This window comes from Oncorhynchus mykiss, chromosome 14, assembly GCF_057628025.1.
Source record: "Oncorhynchus mykiss isolate SJ-2025 chromosome 14, ASM5762802v1, whole genome shotgun sequence".
NCBI lineage: Eukaryota > Metazoa > Chordata > Actinopteri > Salmoniformes > Salmonidae > Oncorhynchus > Oncorhynchus mykiss.
The window spans coordinates 15,999,944-16,021,153 of NC_143035.1; the positions used below are offsets into that span (position 1 = coordinate 15,999,944).

Below are 21,210 nucleotides of genomic sequence, written 5' to 3' on the forward strand. Positions count from 1 at the left end.
CAGTTTTTGATTTGTTAAAAAAGTTTGAAATATCCAATAAATGTCGTTCCACTTCATGATTGTGTCCCACTTGTTGTTGATTCTTCACAAAAAAATACAGTTTTATATCTTTATGTTTGAAGCCTGAAATGTGGCAAAAGGTCGCAAAGTTCAAGGGGGCCGAATACTTTCGCAAGGCACTGTGTATATATATATATTATTATTATTATTATTATTATTATTATTATTATTATTATTTTTTTTTTTTTTTTTATTATTATTTTTTTTTGCAGAAACAAGGTCTTTCTCCTCCTAAGCCGTTTTCTCTCAGGGGCGGTTACAGCTCATCTCATAGTGTATCGTTTAGCACATTTTTTCTTAGAGAAATAAAGATTTAATAAAATGCCACGCAGTATACGCAACACCCTTGTGTTATTACATATGTATTATGCTATTATTGTTGTGTAGTTACTGGATTAAACAAGAATATAACAAGAACATTTATTTTAAATGCATAAGCAAATATTGGTCAACCTTAATGCGAACTAATTAAAGGTTTTGAATTAATTGGAAAATTGTTACATCTGTATAAAACATTAGTTAGTAATTAATCTTTAGCATCCGCCTTTGTGTGTGTGTGAGTGTGTGTGTGTGTGTGTGTGTGTGTGTGTAGCGAAAGAGGGGGGGAGGGAGCGAGAGAGTCGCGGAGCGTGTGTGCCTTTCCCCTGTCACGAGGTAAACTAAATTGGAAGCAGAATTGGAAAATATGACATGCTGAACAAGACCCAGTGACATCAAGGACTATGCAGTTATCCGCTATTAAATTAGTGCATGATTTGCCATAACTGTGATCTATTGGTGCTTTGAATTTATAATAAGTATCACTCGTTATTTTCGCGCGGCGTGCTCATTCCATCTTGAGAGACGGCACATCGTAGTGGTTCCATTGGGTTCAACTTTAACATATGGCTCAATTTCTGTACGAATAATTGCTTGCAATTAGGCTACGTCCTGCATTCCAGGTGAGTCTCCCCGCTGATGAAAAGTCGTTTTGTGATGAGAAAGATATGAGAGTTCCTGTCTGTGTCTCCGCTGATCTCAGACATCGTAAGTAGCCTAGCCTAGATATGATGCAGAGTTCATCTCAGTGGGGATACCCCTAAAACATTTCTGCACACGAGCAAGGGATTTTAGAAAGGTGGTTGAGAAGGAGACGCTCTTTTGAACAACGCTAAATGTTTAGTGTTAGACAGTGGAAATTATTATTCAACAGAGGCATGTTAGGCCTATGTGTCAATGAATTCTAATTGCAGTCTCCCTAGTTAACATGGTGTAAATGTTAAATGTAATTTGTTTTTTTCTACGCGCATTCAAATGAATTATTTCCAGTAATACTGTATCTACGTATTTATTCTCTGTGTTTATTGTGTGTTAATTTGAATATATTCCCGTAGAAATAGGCCTACACCTAGAACAAGATACGCAAAATCAACAGCTGATCCATTATGGCACCATTATGTATTGTCTTCCCTGGTGTGTAGGTGTACATGCAGCTATGAGGAATAGAGGCTACATTTTTCAATGTCTACTCATCTGCCTCACACTGACGCTCCTCTTGCAAACGAGGTAAGTCCTTGAAAAATATTTTTTTGATCAATTATGTTTTGTCACATTACACAGGAAGACTGAAAGTATACCACTATATCTGGGTTTTGGAATTGAATTCCTTTCGTTTTGTACACTACAATAACCGAATGTAGGGATACTATGTTTTAGTAGCCTAACCTACGAATAGCCTATGTATTTAGCATGGTGAACATCAATCAGGCTTTGTCGACGTGGGGGGCTTTGAGATTAATGAAGTGGGTGATTTTCTGATTATGTTCCTGTGGGTGGCGATAAAGTACAGTCGCTACTCTGTCTGAAAAAGCAGCGCTCACTTCAGATGCCATTGAGCGTGAGTCACTAATATGTAAATAGCACTTGATTTCAATGCTCAAGGAATGACATTCCATGAGATCACTCGGTTCTCTCAATTGTACCTATGTAACTACTATAGGAATGCATACGTTTGTGTTGGGACACTTTGTAAAGTGGGACCTTTGTACTGTATGGCCAACATACAGTATATGTAGTGTATAGCCTATACTGTGTCTATAGCCTCAGTTTATAACACAGCTTATTTTAGTAAGGTAGTGTAATTCTCAAATTGACCAGTAAGTCTCATGGTTCCAGCATTTTTGGCACATTGCACTTAGGTCACTGTATCAAGAGCCTTCATGAATATAGCTTGTAGACTGATATTAGTATACATTCAATCAAGGAACCAATATATCAGTCAATTGATTAACCAAGTAATTATCCACATCAATCACATGCAATGAGAGCACATTTAATGAATGTATGCCTCTTCTGATTATTGGATTCATGAATATACAGCTCTGATGACATTTGCATATTCAATTGTGTTTTTGCTCCCAGATCAGATGGCACACAAATGTTCAGCTCATAACTGGGTCATCTGGGAGGGTGCTTGGGAAAGGGGGAGTGTGTTCTTTTACCTTTTGACTTTATCTCCTCTTTCATTCCCTCCGGTATAACTATGCAAAATCCTCATCAATCTGACTTGTCTGTCTCCCAGGCCAGTGATTGCTGATCCTACAACAGATGCCTTCAAGAACAATATCACTCTCTTCACACGGATCCTTGACAGACTTCTAGATGGCTATGATAATCGTCTTCGACCCGGCCTTGGGGGTAGGGAATATCTCTTGGCTTCATTAACTATGACAAAACAAGCTCAGGGCCTGTATTCATAAAGTGTCTCAGAGTAGGAGTGCTGATCTATGATAAGTTTATCATTTTAGATTATAATTCATAACATTACATGGACAGGGGGATCCTAGATCCTGATCCTAGATCGGCACTCCTACTCTGAAACACTATGAATGCGGTTCCAGTTTGAACAAACATTTTAGAAAGACATGGCATAAATTCACATCACAGATTGTGATGACTTTAACTTTCTTGGCTTCATTTGATTCATTTTCCTGTCAGGTTTAGTGGCAGTATTCCTCACAGTATTTCCGTCAGCATGCAGAAGAAATAGTGCCAGCGATGCGTCTACTTGTCTTGTAATGTGTGAAATAGTGTGATCATAAATCATGTAGAGTGTAGCTGTGTGCCCAGCATACATTTGTGTGGAGAAGCAAAATGCAGTTCAGACAATGTTTCCCCCATGACAACAAAGTGATTGTCATAAAAATAAGCTAATATTTTCTCATTACATTTAATGGTGCTGCGCATGAACATATTGGTCATCAGTGGGCTTGTTATCCCAAATCCTCAGTACAAATCATGTGTCCCAAATGGTATCCTTTTCTCTACACAATGCCCTACTTTTGACCCAAGCCCTATAGGCCCTAGTCATAAGTAGTGCACTATAAAGGGAAGATTACTATTTGATTACCCTCCTGCCTGTTTGCTGAAAGTAGTGTTGTCTAGGCAGCAGGAGGCGTTTCAACGTTTCCCCAGAGGAAACAGCATCGACACTCAGCTGCCCTTCACCACCATACATAGAAGAGTCCCCTTAACAATTTATTAGGAAACTGCCCTGTCCTGTTACAGCTGCTTTCAATCCACACGATCAAGATGTTGTTTGGTGTCTTTTCAGATGGGCTATTTGCTGCACTAGCCCATTGGCCACCTGGGAATACCCGTTCTGTGTGGTGGCATGATGGTCTACTTAGGGATCTACACTAGACACAAATACATGCTTTATAAAGGACAGATCAGTGCAGTCCACTCCATCAATCTGGGATTACGATTATGCCTGGAAATAGAAGAATGAATGGCCGTTGATTTAACAGTATATCAGCTCCATATTGTTTTGTCAGTTCTGTTCTCCTATGTGAAAGGGGGTAATCACCTGCCCATCCTTTTTGCTCTAGTATGTCTTAACCCTTGTTGCTTTCGGTCCTCCTCCTCAGTAAACGTTGACCTGTGCACTTTGACATTGGACCCCGGCCCAGCACACACCTACTGTATCACCAATATCAGACATCATAATCAGGCTAGTGTCAACTGAGATACTAGTAGCCTGATACATGCTACTGTCAACAGAGATACAGTACTAGTAACCTGATACCATGCTAGTGTCAACAGTGAGGACTTGTAATTTCATTGTGAGACCAGCTGAGACCAGCGGAGCAAAAAACTGATAATTATCAGCTTCCATCTAGTCAGTGCATTAAACCACTTCACCAGGCCAAATGTATACAGTCCTTTATTGAAAAATGTATATCTTAACAGCCTTTATCTATTAGAGCCATGTTTGCGCTGAGGCGAACTACAGGCCTTCAGTGTGTGACAGGTTAGTACAGCGGCGAACCTATAGGCCTTCAGTGTGTGACAGGTTCGTGATTCTGAAAGGACAGCAACCGTAATACCAGCTTGTAGGAGGGTGCACTTTTTCTCAAACACAAAGGGCCAGTGGTGTAGTGGAGGGTAAAAGCAGGCATAAACTGTATACCCACATTTTTTTCAGTGGGCATTTTTATACTCGCTTCTTAATACCTATTGATGGGTATCAAAGTAGTGTAGTGGAGCGTTCTGTCTCCTAGAGATGAACGTACTTTGGTGCGAAAAGTGCAATCAATCCCAGAACAACAGCAAAGGACCTTGTGAAGATGCTGGAGGAAACAGGTACAAAAGTATTTATATCCACAGTAAAACGAGTCCTATATCGACATAACCTAAAAGGCCGCTCAGCAAGGAAGAAGCCACTGCTCCAAAACCACCATTTAAAAAAAGCCAGGCTACAGTTTGCAACTGCAAATGGGGAAAAATATCGTACTTTTTAGAGAAATGTCCTCTGGTCTGATGAAACAAAAATAGAACTGTTTGGCCATAATGACCATCGTTATGTTTGGAGGAAAAAGGGGGAGTCTTGCAAGCTGAAGAACACCATCCCAACTGTGAAGCACGGGGGTGGCAGCATCATGTTGTGGGGGTGCTTTGCTGCTGGAGGGACTGGTGCACTTCACAAAATAGATGGCATCATGAGGGAGAAAAATTATGTGGATATATTGAAGCAACATCTCAAGACATCAGTCAGGAAGTTAAAGCTTGGTCACAAATGGGTTTTCCAAATGGACAATGACCCCAAGTATACTTCCAAAGTTGTGGCAAAATGGCTTAAGGAAAACAAAGTCAAGGTATTGGAGTGGCCATCACAAAGCCCTGACCTCAATTTGTGGGCAGAACTGAAAAAGCGTGTGCGTGAAAGGACGCCTACAAACCTGACTCAGTTACACCCTCTCTGTCAGGAGGAATGAGTCAAAATTCACCCAACTTATTGTGGGAAGCTTGTGGAAGGCTACCCTAAACGTTTGACCCAAGTTAAACAATTTAAAGGCAATCCTGCCAAATACTAATTGAGTGTATGTAAACTTCTGACCCACTGGTAATGTGATGAAATAAATCATCCTCTCTACTATTATTCTGACATTTCACATTCTTAAAATGAAGTGGTGATCCTAACTGACCTAAAACAAGGAATTTTTACTTGGATTAAATGTCAGGAATTGTGAAAACTGAGTTTAAATATATTTGGCTAAGGTGTATGTAAACTTCCGAATTCAACTGTATCAATTATGTCGTACGATAGAGAAATCATGGCCAAAGTAGCCTATACAATCGCAAAGCACGTGAAATATATTTACGTGCACACAGCCTAGTTTCAACGGAATATAATCTGCAGGCAGCAAGAGCGTGCAGCTCTCAACTGGTTTTGGCATGGAGCAGCTCACAGAATGACATCGGTAGCCGGTAGGGTAGGAAAGACTTTCAATTTATGAGATCTACCAGTAACTGCTAACTAAGGCAACAATGGGTATGCAAATCAGGCATTGAAAAAGTTTAGTCCGAAGTGTTGGTTAGTAGGCTATTTATGATGCGTAATTGTCATAATTTGCTTTTTGCATCAGGGGCATAGACATCGATGGGCCTGGGTGGACAAGAGGCCCACCCACTGGGGAGCCAGGCCCTGATAGGCCCAACCAATTAGATTGATGTGGTTTAAGCATTGTTGTGGACTTAGACCATCACATTTTTTTATTTTATTTTTATTAAAAGAAGTTGATTTTGAGAGTGAAAATCAGACAAATCTATAGCAAAACACATAGGAAAATATAGGATTTTTAACACTAGGCAGGCCTTTTGGGAACTTTTGGGCAAAATTAGAGTTTAACCACTTTTCCTGGCACCACTACACCACTGCGTAGGACCAATGGAAAGACAGCAGTCACACACAGCATGATGTTAAAGATAAGCAGTCCTTAAACTTGGACATAATAAGCCAGTAGGTCCCAATCATAATAATACAAAAACACAACCATTAAGCATATCCCAACTGACATTTACAACTATTACTTAATTGCAAAAAACATTTCACGTTTAGCACACAAAGTAACCGGTGACCTAGTTTAAAGTGGAACTGACAGCGTTTTAACTACTTTGCAGATATGAAACAAACAGACAATCATAATATAATTTTAAAAATATACAATTCCCAGTTTATGCTACAAAACCAAGTTTAAAAGCGGTTTTAAAAATAGGTTGTAGGTTCTCAATGATACATAACATACACTAAGGCATTGTTGGCAAAATAGATGGATGCAGTTCAATGAACGATTAATATAATTCACCAATACATTTCTGGGTAGTCCAAAAAATATTTCTCTGGTTGTAAATCACAGGTGGCCAGGTACATTGTTTGCTGCCTCCATTCAGGATGCACTTGTTCAGATTCAATGACTCAATATTTTGGGCAAAAACGGACGAATGTAACTAAGGCTGGGAATGGCAATATAATCAAACTAGCAAGGGCGATGGTCACAAGTCAGACATAATGTGGCTGATAGGCTCTGTGTTTTTAGCTTGCTAAATAAATAGTTACGCTAACCTAACTTTAGCTAGCTAGCTGCTATGAGGATGTCATGCCATTGGAGTAGTGGGTGAGTGACTGGCTTTTCCCCCTTGTAATATTCATATGTGTAAACATACTGAATTACAGAACTGACTGTTACAGAACCGGCTATCAAGCTCACAGAAGAGTCATCTAAGCTCACAACATTCAACACACCGTTTGGAAGCTACAGGTTCCGTCGCCTGCTTTTTGGGATTATCTCAGCCCAAGACGAGTTTCAGCGAAAGATCGACGAAGTGTACGAAGGCCTCAACGGAGTTGTGGCCATTGTGGATGACATCCTTGTCTATGGTCGAACCAAAGAGGAGCATGACCGAAACCTCCGCGCGATGCTGCAAAGGTCCCGCGAGAGAGGAGTCCGGCTCAACCCCGAGAAGAGCACAGTTGGCGCTACAGAGGTCAGCTACTTCGGACATCTTCTCACAGCGACTGGAATCAAGCCAGATCCACAGAAGATCTTAGCCATAAAAGAAATAGAGCCACCAAAGAACCGTGCGGAGCTGGAAACAGTGCTTGGCATGGTCAACTACTTAGCCAAGTTCGCACCCAGCCTCTCCAATGCTAATGCACCCCTGCGTCAACTGCTAAAGCAGTCCAGTGAGTTTCTCTGGGACAAGCAACACTGCATTGCTTTCCAAAATGTGAAAGACTTGATCACGAGAGAACTAGGACCAATCCTTGCCTACTACGACCCCGACAAAGAGCTCAGACTCCAAGTGGACGCGTCGAAGTATGGACTGGGTGCAGTGCTACTGCAAGAAGGAAAGCCCATCGGCTATGCTTCCAAATCTCTCAGACTGTGAAATAAACTACGCTCAAATCGAAAAGGAGCTCTACGCCATTCTGTTCGGATGTAAACGTTTCCATCAGTACATATATGGACAACAAGTCATTGTGGAATCCGACCACAAGCCCCTTGAGTCAATTATGAGGAAACCACTAGCCGCAGCCCCGCCAAGGCTACAGAGAATGATCCTTCAACCACAAAAATACGACTTCACAATCACTCACCGTCCAGGCAAAGACATCCCTGTCGCAGACACACTCTTCAGGAAGTTTCTTACCTATAAGGACAGCAGCCTCAGTGAAGGCATGAACTCGCAAGTGCACACTGTGTACAGTAACTTACCAGTTAGTGACACAAAACTGAAGGAGATCCAAGCAGAACCAGAAAAGGACTCACAACTCACACTGCTGAGGAAAGTCATACAGGATGGATAGCCTGAGGAGAGGAGAAAATGCCCTCAGAGCATCTCAGAATTCTGGAACCATCGTGATGAACTATCACAGATCAACGGAATAATTTTCAAAGGAGAGAATCATTATTCCTACCAGTCTCAGAAGACATTTTGACAAAGATCCATGCTGGACACATGGGCATGGAAAAGTGCAAACAGAGAGCACGGGACATTTTGTTTTGGCCTGGAATGTGCAAACAAATAGAGGACATTGTTGGTAAATGCGCCATCTGTCTTGAACGACACCCCTCAAACACCAAAGAGCCAATGTTACCTCACTGTATCCCAGACCGACCTTGGCAGGTCGTGGCAACCGATCTGTTCACCTGGAACAACGTGGACTACATCGTAACAGTGGACTACTACAGCAGATACTTCGAACTCGACAAGCTTCACAGCACCACATCTGCAGCTGTGATACACAAGCTGAAAGCAGCCTTTGCCAGGCATGTCATTGTCATTGTAGAGACTTTATTTAATATCTGACAATGGGCCCTGTTACAAATCAAATGAGTTTGAATCCTTCACAAAAGCATGGGAGTTCACACATGTCACCACAAGCCCACATTACCCTCAAAGTAATGGCCTTGCTGAAAAATCTGTGCAGATTGCTAAATCACTCATGGATAAAGCAAAAGCAGACGAGAGACCCCTACCTCAGTCTCCTTGAATACTGCAACACTCATGTTGACATCTTAAAATCACCAGCCCAGCTGTTGATGAGCCACAGACTCAATACCTCCCCGCTTCAACCAGCAGCTTCAACCTGAGGTCGTCAGCTACAAGGAAATGCATGAAAAACGTGCACAGAGACAACAACAAAAGCGATACTATGACAGGTCAGCTAGACCACTGCCACCACTGATCGATGGAGAGTCAGTTAGAATCCAGGAGAATACCGTCTGGAAGCCAGCAGTCGTCATCCAGCCAGCTGACACTGAACGTTCATATCACGTCCGCAACGCAGAAGGAGCGGTGTACCGCCGCAATCGTCGTCACCTACTGAACACAAAAGAACAACACACTGATGAGATGAACTGTTCCCCTGAAAGAGAACGTGATGGACTAAACACACACACAGCACAACATACACCATACTTATCTGCAACACCACAAGAACTGTTGACTTACACAGAAGCATGCTCAGAATCATATCACACAAGGTCAGGAAGAGAGGTCAAGCCCAGAGCTGTCCTAGACCTGTGAAATGTCAAAGGGTGTAGGCGGATCGCTGCCCTAAAAGAGTTTCAGACTGTAAACTTGTTATTGAAAGTTCACTTGAAATGCTTTGGTATTGTATTTGTTTGAAATGTTAAGATGTTATTTCTACATTGAAAGCTGAGTTGCTGAGAATCACTTGTTTGAAAAGTAACAGTATGGTGGATTATTGTTTCAGAGTCTATGTTGATTCAGTTGGTGTAGTATGCAATATAAATGGTTACTTACCTTGAGTTCAAACCACAGAGCATGTATTCAAAAGAAACCCTTAGAATATGGAAACATTTTTCTTTTGTTTTAAAAGAAGGGGGATGTAATATTGATGTGTAAACCTACTGAATTGTAATTGGATGCATTTTACCGCCATATCGTACTGTGCTATGATTGGTTAAGACCACCCAAATGGTTAGGTCATGGTCAGTTTGATCCTGGTTGGCGATACGTGAACATGCCAGTTATAGTTAGCTAATAAAGAGCTACGTTAAGAATTATCCTGTAGTACTTCATTTCATTATTTTGTACAAAGTGTGCAAAACAAGACACCCCTCATATCGTTTTTTGGTGGCAATACACAGCTAGAGATGCAGGTGTCACAAACTAACAAACACTTGAATGACTGTTTTCATATCATATCTCTTGTGTTTGCAAATTTACTCTGGCTATCTAACGTTACTCTGATTTCAGAGCACTCTCGTCTCAGTGTGCCAGAGCGCAGAACAACTGATGAATTTACGAACTCGCAACACCTGCAAAAAAAGTCATAGTTAGTCAAGAACACTCTAGATGACATGTAAACCAGCCCTAACCAGCTCTGCTACGCCAAGTAGAATGGTCAGAGTGAGGTGTTTTCTCATTTGGGTCTGGAAGTAGCTAGCCAGCAAGCTAGCTAACTTTAGCCAGTTAGTTAGGGTGCTTGGTTTGGACAAGCATGCATTGGCAGGCAAGCTGCAGAAGGACAAGGGGGCTACAATTCCCCATCGTCTATCAGTGCAATGTTGACGGCCAACTAGTTGAAAAAGTTTGAGGGTTTATCTAATGTTCCTTCGTTCGATTTTAGCTCATCTTGCTTTGGGTAGCATTAATGTTAGTTGTTGTTGATATACCTAACTGAGGGAGAGAGAGCCTACCTCTTCATAATTGTTTGATCAATAGAACTGTAAAGTTCCCAAATGTAAGAAGACTCCCGTGGTGTTTACACATTCACAGAAATCCATTCAGGTGTATTTTGTGGCTTTTGGTGAATGCGCTCTAATGATCTAAATTTGCGCTGTTGCGACTGCCAGTCTAGTTCAAAGTGAATGATGGCAGGCCCATGTGGCAAATGGCTTGTTTGTATAAAGGTCTACTGTAGCTCTGATTGACTATAGTGCACCAGTCTGGTGGACTCCTGTCTTAGACAAGACAGATGTTTTTACTCGGTTTTATTTACACCAGTGTCTATTAATTGTCCAAACGCACGCCAACTTTCCCATTCTATATTGCAATAGAATTTTCACAAATGCCTTAGTATACAGTACGCATTTCCCAAACATTCTAAGAATTTATGAACACGTAAACTTGACCATATCTAAGAGGTCGCTTGTCAGAATCTTTCTTTTTGGTTTCATATTCTTCCTGGGGGTGTATAAATGTATACAGATTTTAAGATTTCATGTTGCTAAAATATTGTCAGTTCCAATTTAAATGCAGCATTGTTTCACACACAAGCTATTTTAAAAGAGATGGCTAACAATAGCAAGCGCGCTGCAAAAAAAAAACAAACACAGTTCCACTCACCAGATAATGATAATTTAAAAATAACTTATTTTTGAAATGTATTCTTGAAAAGTGAGAAGCTAACAAATTAGCAACAACATCCTCTTTGATAACACCTGCTGCAAACTAGCCAATAACAAAAGCTAGCTAGCTAGACTGTGGGAAAACTACTGCTCGCTATTGCGCAGTGACTTGTTGGCCTTGAAGAAGGTAGAAGTTTCCATACATTTCTGTAAAAATGGTCCCACTCATTAAGTCAAAATGTGACCGCTTGATTCCACTGTCACTCCAAAATGTTGCCCTAATACAGTTGAATGGCTGACTTAGCTAGCTATTTATCTCCCCAGAGACCAACAAAGAAAAATCCTGATTTGATATATTTTTCTCTTCAGTGTTAGCCATTTTCTTTCCAACAAAAACTGAAGAGATTAAATCAGAACACATTGAAATTATTATTATTATTCAGTGCATTCGGAAAGTATTCAGACCCCTTGACTTTTTCCACATTTTCCAGCCTTATTCTAAAATGTATTAAATAGTTTTTTCCCATTTATCAATCTACACACAACAACCCATAATGACAAAGCAAAAACTGTTTTTTAGAATTTTTTGCAAATGTATACAAATAAAAAAACATAAATATTAGATTTACATAAGTATTCAAACCCTTTACTCAGTACTTTGTTGATGCACCTTTGGCAGTGATTACAGACTTGAGTCTTCTTGGGTATGACGCTACAAGTTTGACACACCTATATTTGGGGAGCTTCTCGCATTTCTCTCTGCAGGTCCTGTCAAACTCTGTCAGGTTGGATTGGAAGCGACACTGCACAGATCTTTTCAGATCTCTCCAGAGATGTTTGGTCGGGTTCACGTCCAGGCTCTGGCTAGACCACTCACGGACAATGAGACTTGTCCCGAAGCTACTTGTGCATTGTCTTGGCTGTGTGCTTAGGGTCATCGTCCTGTTGGAAGGTGAACCTTTGCCCCAGTCTGAGGTCCTGAGTGCTTTGGAGCAGGTTTTCATCAAGGATCTCTCTCTCTGTACATTACTCTGTACTTTGCTCTCTATCAGAGTGACAATTGGGTTCTTGGTCACCTCCCTCACCAAGGCCCTTCTCCCCTGATTGCTCAGTTTGGCCAGGAGGCTAGCTCTAGTAAGAGTCTTGGTGATTCCATACTTCTTCCATTTAAGAATGATGGAGGCCACTGTGTTCTTGGGGGACCTTCGATGCTGCATGAATGTTTTTGTACCCTTCTCCAGATGTGTACCTCGACACAATCCTGTCTCTTAGCTCTACAGACAATTCCTTCGACCTTATGGCTTGGTCTTTGCTCTGATATGCACTGTCAACTGTGGGACTTTATATAGACAGGTATGTGCCTTTCCAAATCATGGCCAAATCAATTGAATTTACCACAGGTGGACTCCAATCAAGTTGTAGAAACATCTCAAGGATGATCAATGGAAAAAGGATGCACCTGATCTCAATTTCGAGTCTCATAGCAAAGGGTCTGAATACTTATCTGAATAAGGTTTTAATACATTTGCAAAAAATAAAACTGTTTTCACTTTGTCATTATAGAGTATTTTGTTTAGATTGATGAGTATTTTTTAAATCAATTTTAGAATGAAGCTGTAACGTAACAAACTATTGAAGCAGGCAAGGGGTCTGAATACTTTCCGAAGGCACTGTATTATCATAATCATAATTTTATAAATCCTGAGCCCTTCTCTGATGGATTAGGCAAATTTTCCCCCACTGTGTTTGGGTTAGTAATCAGTTGTAGAGTGTGTCTCTATTTTCACTCAGTATGCATTTTTTCACTATTCTAAATGTCTAAAGAATCCATATGTTCAGAAATATTAACACAGAAATACTGGACATTGTACTGGACAACTCTTATGGTGGTGAGTTGACAAAATGACCTGATACCATGCTAGTGTCAACAGAGATACAGTACTAGTAACCTGATACTATGCTAGTGTCAACAGAGATACAGTACTAGTAACCTGATACCATGCTAGTGTCAACAGAGATACAGTACTAGTAACCTGATACCATGCTCGTGTCAACAGAGATACAGTACTAGTAACCTGATACCTTGCTAGTGTCAGATATATTAGTAACCTGATACCTTGCTACTGTCAACAGAGATACAGTACTAGTAACCTGATACTATGCTAGTGTCAACAGAGATACAGTACTAGTAACCTGATACCTTGCTAGTGTCAGATATATTAGTAACCTGAAACCTTGCTACTGTCAACAGAGATACAGTACTAGTAACCTGATACATGCTACTGTCAAAAGAGATACAGTACTAGTAACCTGACACCATGCCAGTGTCAACAGAGATACAGTACTAGTAACCTGATACCATGCTCGTGTCAACAGAGATACAGTACTAGTAACCTGATACCATGCTCGTGTCAACAGAGATACAGTACTAGTATCCTGATACCATGCTAGTGTCAACAGAGATACAGTACTAGTAACCTGATACCTTGCTAGTGTCAGAGATATTAGTATCTTGATACCATGCTAGTGTCAACAGAAATACAGTACTAGTAACCTGAATAGTTGTGGTGATATTGTCTTTAAAGACTCTACTGCGACATCCATGTTTTTCTTTGTGTCATTTGTTCATAAATAAAATTGACCACAAAGGGTTCATATTTTGACAGTTCAGCTCCAAAATTTCACTGTGCCAATCTAAGATCTTTAAGGGGAACATGTTCTGATGGGGAGGTGTTGTGTGATGGAACACCGGCCCTCAGGCGTCATCATGGACATTGGTTGATGTATCAGACGTCTCATTGTTGACCACCCCCGGCTCGTTCCATGTAATTAACTATGTATGGGGCTAGTGGCTAGCTAGACCCAGGAGTCATCTCTCACCCCCTGGACACCTCACCGTGTGTGTGTTACGTTTCTGTGTTGTGGGTTTGTTTGTATGTATGTGTTTCAGGATGGCTTCCTGAAGCCCAAAGCAGCTGATTGGTCGACCCCATCGATAATTGGAGCTCTGACCCCGCCCTCTCATCAAAGGATACAGCTGTCTTCAATTACAGACTCCTTCTGCATTTTTACAAGCCAGTGTTCCTTTGTTAGGAGGGGGAGCTTCTTGGTATGTCCTGTGTTGGTTGTTGCTCAAATAGAGCTTCTTTGATGTCCTGTGTTGGTTTTTGCTCAGACAGGTTTTTGTAAAGTATTTTGTAACCGGTCCTGCTGAGGTATGTTTTTGTCACAAGGACTGTGTTTTGATTATTTAAATTGATTACTTACGTTAGTAATTATTTTTTGTTCCCAGGGGGGAAGGGGAAGACACCTTGGGAGTGCTTAGGCAAGAGGACTGCGTGCATACATATACCCGTAGTATGTACTTTGTCTATGCACACTAGGTAAGACCTGAGCGGACCACCCCCTGTATTTTGGTTAGCGCGCCAGGTGGCGTTAAGAATAGATAAGTAGTGGGTAGGTAGGTAACGTAGTAGAGGGGCTCTTTAACTTTCCCTTTCTTTGCTTTGTTTCCGTTCAGACCCTTTTCCCCAAAATTACCATGTGAAGGAATAAATTCCCTGTTAATGGTAACATTATCTGGCTCAGTCATCCTTACCCACACCTACAGTCACATACCTTTTTCACTCCACAGGGATTTGAGTGTAGCAGGGTGTTGCGTTCCCTCCTCCGAGAGGTGTGCGTAACTGTGTGTGTGTGTGTGTGTTCTAGCCTTTAACAAGCTCATAAAAAGCCAAACACTGTCTGCAGAAACCTTCACATAATGATCATGCTGCCTTCTAGAGGAAGGTTGAGCTGAAGGTGAATGAGTCTCTAGGTGTGATGTTAAACAACACAGAACATGATGAATCAATGGGGTGGATTAGCGGCAACTGACCTGGAGAAAGAAAAGAAAAACAATTACGATCAAATGTTATATTTAGAAGAAGTGGAATTGTAGGGCCAAATACTGTAGTTATTGCTTAAAGTGTAGTGTCTTGTGAGTTGCTACTATTACCGCTACTACAACAATTCATAAAATGATTTCTCTAAGTGTAATTGTTGTATGGCTATTAAAGCATCTCCTTCCATCATGAAAAAATGCATCTGCCTCCCTCCTCCATCTCTCACTCCATCCCTCTTTCGATTTGATTTGATTTCCAGGTGGCCCAGAGACTGGGCCTCCCACAGGATCTGGTGTCATTTTACATTTAAACAGATATTCAAGGGGCCATTAGCCCAGAACAGCATCAGCCATATGGTGATAGTCTTTGGCGTCGGGGAAAGGCCTGGATGGCAGTATGTGGTACAGTAGCACTGACATACTTTCTCTATGGGGAAAAATGTCTTCATGCCTAGAGGTACGGAATCATCCGTAGACTTCTGTAACCCAAAATTGAGTGGCTTATGAAGAAAATATGAATTGATGCCTAAGCTGCATTTGTTTTGCCATCTGTTTGACAGACGATGGATGCCAGAGAGTCATTTAACTTGTATTCGAAGCAATAAATAACTGAATATTTTCATGATGCAGATTAATAGTGTCTGCCTTTCTTTAGAAAGTGCATTACATTTTCCCCACAGAATTTCTCCAAGAGTTCTCTTTGCTTTGTGTCCAGGTTTTCTTTAAAGGTATCGTAACCACTAGCCGAAACAACGTCACTCCTAATCGCTAAAACAGAAGCTGTGTGGGTGAGCTGTTGTTGAAGACTACCCAATCCAGCAGCAGAATAGCCTGCAAACCTGCCCCTTTAATCCTCTGGGTTTCCAGTCTGATTATTTAACCAGGGCTAGCTGCTCACTGGTCCGTACGAGGGTCAAGAGCACACAACCCCACCACCTCACATATGCACCTAGGGAATTGCCTGAATTCCTGACACTCCTAACTAATGATTTGTATCCTCTGTCAACACAGTATTGTGGAACTATTCATGTCATTCAGAGCAGCTATATTGGAGGATATCTAAAGTTTACCTTCCAGGCAGGTCATATACATGCTTCCTAGTTCATTTAGTTTTCTCTTAATTCAACCCTGTTCTACATTCAATGAAAGAACAATATCTCACTTTAGATAGATGCTATTTTTGTATTCAACTATAAATAGTGCACGCATCTTCAGTTTGGGTGTTTACTATTGTCGTTTAGTTAGACAATTGACAGCTCTAAATCACAAAAATGACAAGCTATGAGTAAACATGACTAAACCACTCGCTTTGGTCCGTCTGAGCTGAAGAAGTAAACCTGCACTACATGGTACGATAAATAAAGTGGCCTCACATCTTCGGGATTCAAATGCACTCTGGATTCTTTTCTATGTAATAAACAAGTGATTTGTCCCCAAGGGACGCTCCTTTGTACTTGGGCTATGCATCATTTGCATCATTTGTACGTAACACTGTAATTGCTTAGTTTTTTTCACGATTTGGTTTGATGTTCCATCGAATATGAACACGCAGCACGTCTGCTGTTGTGTTCACTGTTATGGGTGATGATCTGGTTCTATGGAGTTATTGACTGTAGGTATGACCATAGAATCATAGAGCAGGATCTCTATCCACAGGATAAACATGGTATCACTGCATTGTAAAGGCTTCACATTAAAACAGTGCATTATGATGGGGTACATCGGTGTCATATTTCAGATTTCTACTCCTCCGGTGTATTTATTCATCTATTGTGTGTCTGCACGTGTCTGGTTTACACATGCAAACACCTACTTTATAATGCAATCCAGTGTATGTATTGCTACATTTATTGCACACATTACCCACCGATCCGCCTGTTCCTCTCAATATGCACTACTTCATAAATAACTAAGCATATCCATTACATGTCTGGATGCATTTTGTCAGCAGACGCAGTGAACAGGGAGTGGTGAGCGCACTGGGCCTGTTTTGCCTCGCCTAGACACCTTGTATGAGAGCACTCACATTATTTTTAGGCCAATGAGAAGCTCTTTAGAATACACGTGAGTTACTGTCTGTCTGAGTTACTGTGTGTGTGTGTGTGTGTGTGTGTGTGTCTGTGTGTGTTACTGTGTGTGTGTGTGTGTGTGTGTGTGTTACTGTGTGTGTGCAGCAGAGAGTGGATAACATAGTCGTAAAGTCTGAAAGCTTTTTAAAGAAATTACCCAAGCATGTTAGAGATTAACTTAATGAAAGAGGAACTCAGGAGAGAAAGAAAAATGTGTACTGTTTTCACTCGCTCTGAATAAAGGTAGGCCTGATAGGATGGTGTTACAGGCAGGCCTGATAGGATGGTGTTACAGGCAGGCCTGATAGGATGGTGTTACAGGCAGGCCTGATTGGATGGTGTTACAGGCAGGCCTGATTGGATGGTGTTACAGGCAGGCCTGATAGGGTGGTGTTACAGGTAGGCCTGATAGGGTGGTGTTACAGGCAGGCCTGATAGGGTGGTGTTACAGGCAGGCCTGATAGGGTGGTGTTACAGTGAGGCCTGATAGGGTGGTGTTACAGGCAGGCCTGATAGGGTGGTGTTACAGGCAGGCCTGATAGGATGGTGTTACAGGCAGGCCTGATAGGATGGTGTTACAGGCAGACCTGATTGGATGGTGTTACAAGCAGGCCTGATTGGATGGTGTTACAGGCAGGCCTGATAGGATGGTGTTACAGACAGGCCTGATTGGATGGTGTTTCAGGCAGGCCTGATAGGATGGTGTTACAGGCAGGCCTGATAGAATGGTGTTACAGGCAGGCCTGATAGGATGGTGTTACAGGCAGGCCTGATAGGATGGTGTTTGGATGGTGTTACAGGCAGGCCTGATATGATGGTGTTACAGGCAGGCCTGATATAATGGTGTTACAGGCAGGCCTGATAGGATGGTGTTACAGGCAGGCCTGATAGAATGGTGTTACAGGCAGGCCTGATAGGATGGTGTTACAGACAGGCCTGATAGGATGGTGTTACAGGCAGGCCTGATAGGATGGTGTTACAGACAGGCCTGATAGGATGGTGTTTCAGGCAGGCCTGATAGGATGGTGTTTCAGGCAGGCCTGATAGGATGGTGTTACAGGCAGGCCTGATTGGATGGTGTTGTTAGGAGTGAAAGTCTAAGTGATATTTTATTGCACGGCAGGGAAATACCACTCAAAAGATGAGCTACAGTCCTTCTTAGATCTGTAATAATAGTATTTATTCCAGCCTTTGTTTGTTCTGTATTAATTATCTTTTATGTTTTTCAGATCGTATAACAGAGGTGAATACCAATGTCTACGTCACCAGCTTTGGCCCAGTTTCAGATACAGACATGGTGAGACCACATTCTAATTTTACGAGTACCTTGTTCCCAAACTGAGCTGTGCTGGGCTGGCCTGGTTACACATTCATCATAGAAAGTAAACTTGTAATGTGTTCAAGATTTAAAAAGGCTTCTAAAGTTTTGTAATTTCCATTTAACAAACATTTTCATTAATTATAATCCACATAGCAACATTTCCTGTTGCTGCCGGATTATTTTCCTGCTATGAGAAACTTTTAAATTTAAAATAGCGTATCTGTATGTAGGGGAAATCAGTTTTTTCTGAATCATTGATCCACTATTCAGAAGTCTCTGCAACTGATAACCATGAAAACTCAATTGTGATAAACAAGATAGGAGGGTAAAGGACCAAATTGGTTCTTGTGATTAGTTTCTGTAGTGTTTTACAATTGAAACGGGGAGTAAATAGCCTAAACCATTCTTACAACAGGATAATATGGTACCTCACAGAACTTTGGTGGAACTGAGCACTTAGTTTAAATACTACACAACAACACAGAATAAACCAATCATGATTTTGTCATTCCAGGTGTTTTGTTTACCGCTTCATTGCAAAACCTTGGCACCATTTTCCTTTTTGTCACTTATTTGGACCACTTAGTCTTAGTCGTATTCATTGGGGCACACCATATCAGAACGTGTTGCAACTGAAAATGAAAAGGAGCGTTTCTTATTAAACATGTTCCGTTTGCCCATTCCTGTTTCGGTATGTTTTCTTCAATTTGGTGCCAAATGAATGGGACCGGTGTTTTTGTTCGTTCCGAGCAGCTTAGCTTGGCTCTAGTGAAGCATCAAAGCCCCAGTAACCCTGACTCCTTAAGATTTGGTCTATATTCCCATTGTGTCTCTACCTTAGCTACAATTTTCTACTCTTTTTCATCCTGACTGCTATTTCACTGTCCGGCCTCCATTTGGTACAGCAACATATATATATATATATATATATATATATATATATATATATATATACAGTGCCTTGCGAAAGTATTCGGCCCCCTTGAACTTTGCGACCTTTTGGCACATTTGAGGCTTCAAACATAAAGATATATAAAACTGTATTTTTTTGTGAAGAATCAACAACAAGTGGGACACAATCATGAAGTGGAACGACATTTATTGGATATTTCAAACTTTTTTAACAAATCAAAAACTGAAAAATTGGGCGTGCAAAATTATTCAGCCCCTTTACTTTCAGTGCAGCAAACTCTCTCCAGAAGTTCAGTGAGGATCTCTGAATGATCCAATGTTGACCTAAATGACTAATGATGATAAATACAATCCACCTGTGTGGATCAAGTCTCCGTATAAATGCACCTGCACTGTGATAGTCTCAGAGGTCCGTTAAAAGCGCAGAGAGCATCATGAAGAACAAGGAACACACCAGGCAGGTCCGAGATACTGTTGTGAAGAAGTTTAAAGCCGGATTTGGATACAAAAAGATTTCCCAAGCTTTAAACGTCCCAAGGAGCACTGTGCAAGCGATAATATTGAAATGGAAGGAGTATCAGACCACTGCAAATCTATCAAGACCTGGCCGTCCCTCTAAACTTTCAGCTCATACAAGGAGAAGACTGATCAGAGATGCAGCCAAGAGGCCCATGATCACTCTGGATGAACTGCAGAGATCTACAGCTGAGGTGGGAGACTCAGTCCATAGGACAACAATCAGTCGTATATTGCACAAATCTGGCCTTTATTTAAGAGTGGCAAGAAGAAAGCCATTTCTTAAAGATATCCATAAAAAGTGTTGTTTAAAGTTTGCCACAAGCCACCTGGGAGACACACCAAACATGTGGAAGAAGGTGCTCTGGTCAGATGAAACCAAAATTGAACTTTTTGGCAACAATGCAAAATGTTATGTTTGGCGTAAAAGCAATACAGCTGAACACACCATCCCCACTGTCAAACATGGTGGTGGCAGCATCATGGTTTGGGCCTGCTTTTCTTCAGCAGGGACAGGGAAGATGGTTAAAATTGATGGGAAGATGGATGGAGCCAAATACAGGACCATTCTGGAAGAAAACCTGATGGAGTCTGCAAAAGACCTGAGACTGGGACGGAGATTTGTCTTCCAACAAGACAATGATCCAAAACATAAAGCAAAATCTACAATGGAATGGTTCAAAAATAAACATATCCAGGTGTTAGAATGGCCAAGTCAAAGTCCAGACCTGAATCCAATCGAGAATCTGTGGAAAGAACTGAAAACTGCTGTTCACAAATGCTCTCCATCCAACCTCACTGAGCTCGAGCTGTTTTGCAAGGAGGAATGGAAAAAAATGTCAGTCTCTCGATGTGCAAAACTCATAGAGACATACCCCAAGCGACTTACAGCTGTAATCGCAGCAAAAGGTGGCGCTACAAAGTATTAACTTAAGGGTGCTGAATAATTTTGCACGCCCAATTTTTCAGTTTTTGTTTGGATAAAAAAGTTTGAAATATCCAATAAATGTCGTTCCACTTCATGATTGTGTCCCACTTGTTGTTGATTCTTCACAAAAAAATACAGTTTTATATCTTTATGTTTGAAGCCTGAAATGTGGCAAAAGGTCGCAAAGTTCAAGGGGGCCGAATACTTTCGCAAGGCACTGTGTATATATATATATATATCTCAGATTCTCCTATCATTCCCTTCTTTTAATGTTTTCTTAGTTTTTTTTCAAGGGCAGAATTGTCCGTAAATGTTTCTTTCCTGGAGCTCATCCCCATGCATTTTTGTCATATCATTAACATTAAATCTAGAAAGTCTGA

General features: G+C 41.2%; 1 protein-coding gene across 2 annotated transcripts in view; it reads left to right on the forward strand.

The window, feature by feature from the left end:
* The first annotated feature begins 640 nt into the window (after nt 1-640).
* Nucleotides 641-21,210, forward strand: part of LOC110488904 (gamma-aminobutyric acid receptor subunit alpha-2) — a 67,826-nt gene continuing 47,256 nt past the window's right edge. For both annotated transcript variants that reach the window (XM_021561360.3, XM_021561359.3), the window contains exons 1-4: nt 641-1,001; nt 1,521-1,605; nt 2,621-2,736; nt 18,383-18,450. In XM_021561360.3, coding sequence (XP_021417035.3) covers nt 1,535-1,605; nt 2,621-2,736; nt 18,383-18,450 — 255 coding nt within the window. In that variant the 5' untranslated portion in view covers nt 641-1,001; nt 1,521-1,534. The remainder of the gene's footprint in view (nt 1,002-1,520; nt 1,606-2,620; nt 2,737-18,382; nt 18,451-21,210) is intronic.